This window comes from Eleginops maclovinus, chromosome 12 (assembly GCF_036324505.1).
Source record: "Eleginops maclovinus isolate JMC-PN-2008 ecotype Puerto Natales chromosome 12, JC_Emac_rtc_rv5, whole genome shotgun sequence".
Classification (NCBI taxonomy): Eukaryota; Metazoa; Chordata; class Actinopteri; order Perciformes; family Eleginopidae; genus Eleginops; species Eleginops maclovinus.
The window spans coordinates 2372086-2383574 of record NC_086360.1 but is presented as its reverse complement, the minus strand read 5'-3'; the positions used below and the strand labels follow the sequence as shown (position 1 = coordinate 2383574).

Genomic DNA, 11489 nt, shown 5'->3' with positions numbered 1-11489 from the left:
TTCCTTAAGAGCCACCATGGTGGTCAGGCTTGGGGAGCAACGGATTATATTTAACAGATAACCTAATCAGTACACACAAAAAAGTAAATGTATTCATCTTAAACACTTTTTGTAAGCTTTAATATTTTGTGGGTCAAGCCTAAAGTTAAGAGGACAATTATCGCCCCTAAATATCTTGGTTTCTTCTTTTCTACGGTCACATTTTTCTGTTGTCTTACATAATACACTTCAGTAATTGATATGTCTTTCTCTTTTATTATTTGCATTGCGTTTGATGTTGAGGTAATCTTAAAGTAATCAGATCACATTCCTTTAATATTGTGGCACTCAGATTAGGTTACTGATTAAAAAATGCTTTACTTGTGCCTAAGTAATTGTAACGAATTACATTTTTAAAGTAACCACTCAACCCTGATGGAAACAGAATTTAGTTTTTGTTTCCTGCCATCTGCTGTGGCTTCTCCCTCCGCTCCACTAGATGGCGATACTGCACCAAACCCTATCACCAGTATACATCAAAGAAGAAGATATCCCAGCTTGCACCACTGTAGTTGTGTCCGACGTTATCGAACTACGCTGACTACATGTTGTGAGCGACTGCTGTCAACACGGAACCAGACACAGAAACCAGGCGAACTGTGTCCCCAGGATGAGTATTCGGACCCTCCTTGCCTCCAGCGGGATGATCGCTGCCATCGGACTGGGCTATGGGATGTGGGCCATGATCTCTCCGGGAGAAGAGAGGCGCAGAGAGATGATCAAGGTGAACCAGCTGATTAGCAGTCACTGTAGACACACAACTTAGTGAAAGTCATCTAACAAACAGAGCAAATGTAGACCCACTTTGTGAATAAAGCTCTATTTATTTTTTTAAACCTTGCATTAGATTATAGTTTTCTACTGTAAATGTAATATATAATGTAATATATAATATAATATAATATAATAGCCATGACACTAAAATAGAAATATCTATAGGGAGGCATGTTGAAACCAATACAAAAAAGATTGAACTGAGAGAAAATAGTAAAATGCATACATACATTTGTAAAAATAAATAAAAATGACAGGCATGGAAAAAGCCTTGACCACACTTAAGTGGGTACTAGTTCATGTGTATGAGTTTGGCAAAATATAATGTATTCAACAGTATATTCATCCAATTGCTGTGCAATGTCTTGAGTACACTGTCCATTAAAAGAACCAAGTGAAAACTAAACAAAATGAAAAAGAGGCTATGGATGAACTTGAAATACATAACAGCTGCTAATTTAGTTCGAACTGACAAGAGGCAGAATCAAAGTATGTAGAAAACCCCATAGATGGATGGATGGATGGATGGATGGATAGATAGATGGATAGCCTCTGTTAAGTGGTTGACAGCTCTTTTTTTTAAAAACAGAAGCTTTTCTGAGAGCTATAAGTTATTGTTGTTTAAGGAATGAAGGGTATATTTCAAGCTTGCTATGTAAATAAGTTATTGGGCGTTTTTCTTGTCAACTTAAATTTGTTTTCAACTTGAATTGACTGAATTTATTTGAAGTGGGCAGGTTTAATATATGTTTACATATATATTTAAGAAGTACGATGTAAGACAAGCACAAGTTTCAGGTATGGGCCATATTACATGATGTTCAATACAATTCCAAGGAAATGGTTTGTCAAATCCTAGTTGACAGTAAACCTGATTCGGGATTTAAAAGTAAAATAAATGTACAGAAAAACATAAAACCAGGACTAACAGATGCTTTCATCACATGAAATCATCGTTAAACTGTGTGAATTGTGAAAGTAATTGTGCCAATAAGTTCTATATGTTTTTGTCAGAACACTGTTTTTCACACATTCAAGAAATGAGGTAAACAGGGCGGTAGTGGCTTAGTCTGTAAGGGCTTGGACTGGGTTCCAAAGGGTTGCCGGTTCATGTCCCGATTGGACCAGAAAAAAAGAGTGAGCTGGTAGCTGGAGAGGTGCCAGTTCTCCTCCTTAGCCACTGCCGTGGTCCCCTTGAGCAAGGCACCAAACCACGAAACTGCCCGCTGGCGCCGGGCACCTGGCAGCCTCCCTGCTCTGCCACCTCTCCTGCATGTGTGTGGTTGTTTGTGCATGTATATTATCCTTGCTTGTGCATGTATATCCTCCCTGTGTGTAATGTGTGTAAACACTGCAGAGTGGGGAAAGAAATTTCCCTGTAAGGGATTAATAAATTATATCTTCATCTTCTTCTAAACATCCTCTTTATGTGGTGAAATCCACTTACTAATTCCTTTTATCTGCCCATCAGAATCTGCCAGAATACAACCAACAGACGATGGACGAGACGAGAAAGAGGACGGCTCTGGTGATGCAGACACTGAAGGAGGCTGCTGAGAGCAACGAAAACCTATCACGAGGGGTCGGAGGGAAGTAAACAGGCCCCCCCCGCGACCTGTTGGAAGGTCTCTGTGTAGAACATGCTACTGTCGTGCAGGGTCTCATCCTGTGCAGAGACAGATGGACGTTATTTATTCCAGTGGAAATTGCTGTCTAATTTCCAGCTCTATTGCTTCATTGCCTGTGACCACTTTTTATGGTTGGATGTTAAAAATATACATTAAAAATATCCAAACAAATCCACATCTTTTCAGTTTTGTTGTAAGCTAACTAGTCACCAGGAAAAGCTTGTTCCTTTGTTGTCCAAAAACTTTTTATATAACAAACCCACTAAGCCACATATTTCTCTGGGTGACATGTTGACAAGCTCTGGGGGCCTAACCAACTGAACCCCAACTCTTGGTTGCCAGTAAACCTAACACTAAGGAATATTCACCAGAAATTGGATGAGATGAATATGTACAGTGGGGCAAAAAAGTATTTAGTCAGCCACCAATTGTGCAAGTTCTCCCATTTAAAAAGCTGAGAGAGGCCTGTAATTTTTATCATAGGTATACCTCAACTATGAGAGACAGAATGGGGGAAACAATCCAGAAAATCACATTGTAGGATTTTTAATGAATTTATTTTCTAATTATTGGGGAAAATAAGTGTTTGGTCAATAACAAAAGTTCATCTCAATACTTTGTTATATACCCTTTGTTGGCAATGACAGAGGTCAAACGTTTTCTGTAAGTCTTCACAAGGTTTTCACACACTGTTGCTGGTATTTTGGCCCATTCCTCCATGCAGATCTCCTCTAAAGCACTGATGTTTTGGGGCTGTCGCTGGGAAACACGGACTTTCAACTCCCTCCAAAGATTTTCTATGGGGTTGAGATCTGGAGACTGGCTAGGCCACTCCAGGACCTTGAAATGCTTCTTACGAAGCCACTCCTTCGTTGCCCTGGCGGTGTGTTTGGGATCATTGTCATGCTGAAAGACCCAGCCACGCTTCATCTTCAGTGCCCTTGCTGATGGAAGGAGGTTTTCACTCAAAATCTCACGATACATGGCCCCATTCATTCTTTCCTTTATACGGATCAGTCGTCCTGGTCCCTTTGCAGAAAAACAGCCCCAAAGCATGATGTTTCCACCCCCATGCTTCACAGTAGGTATGGTGTTCTTTGGATGCAACTCTGCATTCTTTCTCCTCCAAACACGACGAGTTGAGTTTTTACCAAAAAGTTCTATTTTGGTTTCATCTGACCATATGACATTCTCCCAATCCTCTTCTGGATCATCCAAATGCCCTCTAGCAAAAGATGGGCCTGGACATGTACTGGCTTAAGCAGGGGGACACGTCTGGAACTGCAGGATTTAAGTCCCTGGCGGCGTAGTGTGTTACTGATGGTAGCCTCTGTTACTTTGGTCCCAGCTCTCTGCAGGTCATTCACTAGGTCCCCCCGTGTGGTTCTGGGATTTTTGCTCACCGTTCTTGTTATCATTTTGACCCCACGGGGTGAGATCTTGCGTGGAGCCCCAGATCGAGGGAGATTAGCAGTGGTCTTGTATGTCTTCCATTTTCTAATAATTGCTCCCACAGTTGATTTCTTCACACCAAGCTGCTTACCTATTGCAGATTCAGTTTTCCCAGCCTGGTGCAGGTCTACAATTTTGTCTCTGGTCTCCTTTGACAGCTCTTTGGTCTTGGCCATAGTGGAGTTTGGAGTATGACTGTTTGAGGTTGTGGACAGGTGTCTTTTATACTGATAACGAGTTCAAAAAGGTGCCATTAATACAGGTAACGAGTGGAGGACAGAGGAGCCTCTTAGTTACAGGTCTGTGAGAGCCAGAAATCTTGCTTGTTTGTAGGTGACCAAATACTTATTTTACCGAGGAATTTACCAATTAATTCATTAAAAATCCTACAATGTGATTTCCTGGATTGTTTCCCCCATTCTGTCTCTCATAGTTGAAGTGTACCTATGATGAAAATTACAGGCCTCTCTCATCTTTTTAAATGGGAGAACTTGCACAATTGGTGGCTGACTAAATACGTTTTTGCCCCACTGTATGTATGTTATGTACGGTATGTGTTTATGAATATATGTATACTGCAGATAAGCTATACCAATAACGGATCTTTTCACAGAGTATGGAATGCATCTAAGAAAGGTCCCCTGAAATCTCCTGTTTGAATATAGAAGTGAATATCAGATCTTTTCCAGTTTCATGTAAGACATTATGTTTGTCAACCACTGTAATTAGTAGGCGGCACACTGTCCCTCACTTCAGCAAGATTGCTCGACTTACATGGGAGAATGCCATCTGCAGTAAAATGCATCTCCTTTCCTATAACACCAAGTAGAGCAGTCAGAGGGTTTGGTTCCAGTTCAGTACTGAACACCTGGGGCAAAGTTTGGAAAATTGCCATCCAGTTCATGCACGGCGGGGTCAGTACATATGAATGAGAGAAGCTCTGCACCTGCCAGACTCCAGCTGCAGGTGGATCACAGACTTTCTGTCTGATAGGAAGCAGCACGTGAAGCTGGGGAAACACGTCTCTGACCCCCGGACCACCAGCACTGGTTCCCCGTCAAGGCTGCCTTCTTTCCCCTCTGCTCTTCTCCCTCTACACCAACAGCTGCACCTCCAGTTAGACTGTGAAGCTCCTGAAGTTTGGGGACAACAACACCCTCATCGGACTCATCTCTGGTGTGGACGAGTCAGCCTACAGGTGGGAGATCGACTATCTGGTGACCTGGTGCAGGGACAACTACCTGGAGCTCAACACTCTAAAGACAGCTTCTTGGGCACCACCATCGCCAAGGGCCTCAAGTGGGAGCAGAACATCAGCTCCCTCATCACAGCAGAGGATGTTCTTCCTGAGGCAGCTGAAGAAATTCAACCTGCCTAAGACGATGATGGCTGATCGGCTGCAATCTGCCATCCCTCCACCCCCTGCACGCCTCCAGGACCCTGAGGTGGGCAGGGAAGGTTGTGGCCGACCCCTCCCACCCTGGACACAAACTGTTCACCACGCTCTCCTCTGGCAGGAGGCTGTGCTCCATCAGGAACCAAAACCTCTCTCCACCTGAACAGCTTCTTCCCTTCTGTTACCGGCATCAAGGCCCAGGACCCCCTACTGACACTAACCCTCAGCCACATCATAGATTCTATACATCGCATTAATGCACACAATAGCTTGTTTTTCATCATAATACGGCACATCACTGAATTCTGCACGTTGCACATTGAAAATGCAGATTTTCACTCCAATTCAGATATCTACGGGTACACCTACAGTATATTTCAATGTAGATATTGCTATATGTGTTATGTTATTATAGTTATCTTACAATAGTTTTTCATCACAGTCCCAATTTTAGTTTTATTTTGATGTATGTTTGCACCATAACGCCAAGTCAAATTCCTCGTTTGTGTTAACCTACTACTTACTATAAACCTGATTCTGATTCAGCATTTTGGCATTTATCACAATAGGGACTAACTCCAGGATTGATGAGACGGTTTAACTTGACACAATGTAGACAGGTTCTGGACCCAACATCTCCAGGTGGAATTTGATTGGTTTGTTGATGATGATGATTTTCAAGTTGCTCTTTTTGATTTCCCCAAGCAGTTGTTGCACCAGTTAGCGAACCGTGAGATGTTCCCAGATACTGTTGACTGTATAAGGATTTCTTTGACTCCAAACTGCCTTTCAGCTTGCTTTGCTGAGAGCCGCTGTCTCAGTAGAAATGTTTAAGGGGCAGCTGAAGACTCACCTTTTCCGACAAGCTTTTGGGGTGTTGGGGGAGGTGAGTTTTTAGCTGTCCCTACACTGGTGTTAATCTGTACTGTTGTATTTTATCCTTTTTATTGTACATTTTAAAGCTGTTATTGTGTATTTTACTGTGTACTGCCTGTAAAGCACTTTGTACATTCGTGTTGAGAAGGGTGCTATATAAATAACATGTTACCTACTTACTTAGGTCCCATGTCCATCTCAATTGGTTTTCTTAGTGGTAATGACCAATCCTTTTCCTTTGATATTTGTTGGGTCATGAGAGGAACGTTGTACATCTGAACCCTGCTGCTGGCCTTGCAGTAGATTCAGCTACCTCAGTCTCCAAGTCAAGCTGTTGCCTCTCAGTTACAGTTGCCATGCGAGCAACAACTGCAGCCTTTTCTGCTTTAATTTGTGCAGATGAAGTTGCAGTTGACTTTGTACTGCTGTCACTTTTGCTTCAACATTTACCAACATTAGAAACAATGTTATCAGGGTTGAATTTATTGTTCACACCACCAGACACCAAACCAAATTCCTTGAATGTGTAAATGTACCTGGCAATAAACTTTAATCTGATTCAGATTATAACAAATACCTTCATATTGACCAACTCACACCTTTGTTTTGAAAATACATTGTTGATCAACATTTTGGCCTTAAACCATATTTCATGTCTTTCCCTTTCCCCATGAGGCAATAAACCCATGAAATGTGTCATGCACACACCTTGTTTCATCACACAATTCAATGTAAGCATCAAGAGCATTTTGAACCTCAGCATGTTCACCATTTTGCATCAAATCTATATTTTTTTGTTCTTAACCCTTGTGTTGTCTTCCTATCAACATTTGTCCTCCCAGTTTCACTACTTAGAGCATATGATATACATAATCACTAGGGATGCACCGATACATCGGTGAGACATCGGCATTGGCGATGTTATTTACCACCATCGGCACATCGGTAAATAAGGTGACATCACCGATTGCAGTCGCCGATGTTTCTGTTTTGCTACGTGACCGGGAGAAGTCGCGTTAGTGTCGTTTTTTAAATCTGACGGACCAAATCTTAAATCAGGGCATCATTTTGAAGGATTAGATCAGTGACTGTGGGTCTGCCGTAACTTTAAAGTCACTCCTCTCCTCTGCTCTCCTCTCCTCTCCTCTCCTCTGTGAGGAGCTGCTGCTACCCGCTGCATGCTGCAGGACTTCTTCTCTGTGTAGCGGGTGTCTGCAGGATCGGTAAATTAAATCCATTCTTCAGTGTTCTTGGGAGGCCGAGGCATTGGCCGACATTTTTTGAATTTTAAGGCAAATGTATTCATTCCAAAAGTTTGAAACCTAATTTCTGAGGAAAACGAAAAAATGTTGAAGAATTTTATAAAATGTACCCCCATAAAAACACAGAAGCTGAATCTGAATCTGAATAAAACCCAAGGCCTAATGAAAGTGATCATAATTATAGTATGTTATTTTTCTAGCCCTAACATTAGAAACACCTTTATCCAATCATAAATTTAAATTACTGTATAGTGTATTACTGTATGTTTTACATCTTTACATCCTTATTGTTGTTATTGTATATATTTTCTATTTTTGCATTATTTTATTTATCTTATTTGCACTATATATGTTGAGTTGTTCGAGGAGCATGGGATATAAGATTTTCCTTGCCAACATATACGCTGTATCTGCTGTGCATATGACAAATAATACCTTTGAACCTTTAAAGACATTTGGGAACAGGTCAAATTTGACCCAAGGACAACAGGAAAGTTCATTTGCTAGCTTGTTTCAGCTTAGTCTTTTTTTGTATCTTGGGTGTAATATTAAGCTGTCTATGGCTCTTTTTGCTGTAACAAAAGAAAATTTCCCTAACGTGGAAGGAATAAATGTATTCTTATTCTGATTCTGAATAGACACGTTAATTGTTCGTCCACTTGGCAACCAATGCATTGGATTTACATCCTTCAGGGCTGTAGTGCTATTTGTATAAGTACCGGATGCACACATGCGCACGGTTGTGGTTCGTTTTGAAGGCAATGTTTCGTTTATAAAGCCTGCATGAAGCAACATGATAAGCACTGACAGGGTAAAGTGTCCCGGTGCATTCTTAGGAAAATGGTAGTTTTCCCGTGGCATATTAAAGTGTATAACGATTACAATTACTTCGCCTCGTGTCAGTACTGCCTCTATTATGGAAAATACATTGGACCTGACAAATTCTACCACAGCCCAATGCACTTCCTGTGTTCTCCTTGGCTCAATCCTAAACCCTGATGGATTGAATTGATGTCTTTTGGTAAGAGGTTGATGAAGGCAGTTGAATCTTGTGATTCAGATTGGTATTTGGCCATAACCCATCAGCAGAGATACCTGAATCCAGATTACTGCTTTATTGTACCTCCTCTGGTTTTGTTCTTTTTGACTGTTCAATGGACGGACACTTGATTGGTTCGACTTACTGTTGGTGCTTTAATACATGTACTTTAGTTAAGTAAAAAAGAGCATATAGTGTTTGTTGTAAAGAATCAGATGTTACTCTCCTCTGTCAGCGGTTCTGTTCTGGATGCTAATACTTTAAGAGTGAATCTATACGCCTACTGCCTGAATCTGCTTTATGGTTTCCACTTTCTTTGGTGCATTTGTTCTGTTTTTAATTCAGCAGGTGAACCTGTATGTTCATTAAATAGTGTGTGTGAGATTAAATGTGTGTGTTAAACTAAAACAGAGCATTTTCTGTCAGCTCAGATTTTATTCCTGCTTTTCTAAACTGTAGTATTTGCTCATGTGATTCAGTGTTGGTGTGTAGGCTTAATGGAAGGCAGGTTAGAAAAATATTAGTTTCCTTTTTTTCTTATTTCACATTGTTTTGTTGTGTTAGAGAATAGATCACTTTTATAATGTGAAACTTAGATTTAGTTACTGAATACATTTTGTTCAGGTATTTAGAAACAGAATACATTTTTAAACTAACACCCCCCATCCATAAGTTGTCACAATGGCACTGCTTAAACCCCCTTGCTTTTATTTAACAACAATAATCAAGTAAAACCATACCTATAAAAAAAATCATGAAATGAAATGTTTCAAAAACACACCCAACTAAAATGTAAAAAATGTCCAGAACTTCCGTTCCAAAAATCCCTTCTGTAAGAAGTGGGCGAGCTAACAGAGAGAGAGCATCTCTCTCCTGGAGGATTTCAGCTCCCTTTGTGTCTTTTGTCCTGTCCGTTTGGTTAGCAAGAAAGACTGCGCTGATTACCCGAAAATCGAGTAACGAAATTGCTGAAGACGTCCAGAATTATTTGGCTGGTCAGCACACAATAAAAAAGTTGAACTTTTAACTAAAAAACAATAGTTAAAAACAAGTTGTCATTTTTTCTCAAAGAAATAGATTGCTTGTTCATATCTTTGTAGCTGCAGACCACCACACCAATGCATCATGCTGAGAGACATGGGGAACGGGGGGCCCTAGCTGAAGCATGCTGGTCCTACGGTGAAGCCGAACTCCGTAGTTACTTGTTTGTTCCCGAACACTGCCAGGTCCCTGAGAGGCAGCAGGTGGAGATCTTCACTTTCAAACTGAAGAACGGATTCTTGCACTTCTGACTGCAGGGGCTCCAGCAGCTGCAGGAGAGGAAACAGGGTTGGAAATATTCAGGACAAGTGAATCCCAGTTCTGGGATGGTTTAAAGGGGCCATATTATGCTTTTTGGGGTTTTCCCTTTCCTGTGCTGTGTTATTTATGTTTGTGTATAATAGGTTTGCAAAAGCTAAAATCCCAAAGTGCAGGCTAGAGGGAAATTCTCTCCCATACCCCTCCCCTGCCTGAAACGCCTTGATGAGATTCCTTTCTTTACTTCCTGGTTCAGTTCCATGTCACACTGACGTCAACCTGATACGGAACCAAACTCAGCCAATAGCAGCACGAGCCGCTCCAACACCACTAAGGTAAAGCCGACCTGATCGGAGGAACCATGGCGAGGAGACGCTGCCACTTTTGCTGCGAACCAAAACTTTCTTTGTTTGCCATACCTAAGGAAGATGATGTGAAGAACAAGTGGTTTGCATTTATTTTTACCATTATTCCCCCAGAGCAAAAACCCAAATTATGGCTGTGTTCTCGACATTTCACATACGGTGATGGGTTTTCATCACAACACGTTAACCTCTTAAGCGCAGACGCAGCAACCTGTAAGACACAGCGTCTCAGGGCCTGTTAACATTTAACAACCTATTAATGTGGCATACCCACTTAACGGGAAGAAACTCAGCTACCAGACCATATTAACCATTTTTACCAAAACGAAACACAATTCCAACACCAAGCGTCTAAATCAGCACTGAACGAAAATGAGCTAACGCTACGTAGCACCTGAGTGAGCGACGGCGATTGTTTTACTTCATGCTATCTGCACAAACCACATATCATATGAAGCCTGATATTCCACAGATTCCATTGGTATAAGTCTCTGTATGAACAAAACTCACTGAACTAGCAGGCAAGAAAGAGCAAGAAACCTGCTTCACTTTACAGAGCCATAGCTATAAACAGTGTTTGCTGTTTGTGATCTAAAGTTGTGTTCAAGGTCATAGCAACGCTGCTGGAGGTCATACAAACGCTGCTGAAGGTCATACAAACGCTGCTGAAGGTCATACAGATGCTGCTGAAGGTCATACAGACGCTGCTGAAGGTCATACAAACGCTGCTGAAGGTCATACAAACGCTGCTGAAGGTTAATCCGATGTCTCTGTGTCACTTTGAAATGATTACTGATAATCTATCATTATTTATTTGTAATAAACCGGTACCGCACAACAAGCAATAGTTTTTTTCAGGGGGGGGACATTTTCGACCCATCTCTAAGTGGTTAACCAATCAGAGCAGAGTGTGCTTTTGCAAAGGTGGGGGCATGAGCTCTTGAGAGGAGTGAAAAGTGGTACTTTATTCACAGGCAGTGTGAGGAAAATAAAGCAATTTCTCAACATTAAAGCATGAAAACATGCTTTAGTGGAGCAACAAAATACATATATGAACCTGAAAAGTAGCATAATATGACCCCTTTAAGCCATGCAGAGGGTGTGAAGCCACAGTTTTTAAGAGAGCTTTGTAAAGACATCCTGCTTGGTCTGATGTCCGATACACTGAATGTGTTCTTAGCTTTCAAGGAAAACTTACATTTTTCCCAGATTAGGTTTTTTCTTCCACTGTGTATGTCCTGTGTGAAATCAACATCAAGACTTTTACTATTGGTACTTACTCACTTTTGATATTTTGATTCCAATACATTTACACTTTTATGGCATATATCACAGGTCTCTAATATATATAAAAAAACA

At 41.1% G+C, this 11489-nt stretch overlaps 2 protein-coding genes across 2 annotated transcripts in view; one reads left to right on the top strand and one right to left on the bottom strand.

Annotated features, from left to right (window-relative positions):
- Window positions 1–499: 499 nt before the first annotated feature.
- On the top strand, window positions 500–2612 carry LOC134873807 (ubiquinol-cytochrome-c reductase complex assembly factor 3). The gene is made up of 2 exons (XM_063897674.1): window positions 500–763; window positions 2285–2612. The coding sequence occupies exons 1-2, from the start codon at window positions 650–652 to the stop codon at window positions 2408–2410; spliced, it is 240 nt and encodes a 79-aa protein (XP_063753744.1). The 5' UTR covers window positions 500–649; the 3' UTR covers window positions 2411–2612.
- Window positions 2613–8913: 6301 nt separating this feature from the next.
- Window positions 8914–11489, bottom strand: part of LOC134873271 (collagen alpha-1(I) chain-like) — a 54498-nt gene continuing 51922 nt past the window's right edge. The window contains exon 59 of the mRNA XM_063896755.1: window positions 8914–9776. Within this exon, the coding sequence (XP_063752825.1) occupies window positions 9621–9776 (156 nt within the window). The 3' untranslated portion in view covers window positions 8914–9620. The remainder of the gene's footprint in view (window positions 9777–11489) is intronic.

Bases quoted from the DNA above. Each gene is read 5' to 3' on its own strand.
- LOC134873807 (XM_063897674.1), top strand. From the start codon at position 650: ATGAGTATTCGGACCCTCCTTGCCTCCAGCGGGATGATCGCTGCCATC. The intron at 764-2,284 runs GTGAACCAGCTG...TCTGCCCATCAG, and splicing joins GGCGCAGAGAGATGATCAAG to AATCTGCCAGAATACAACCA.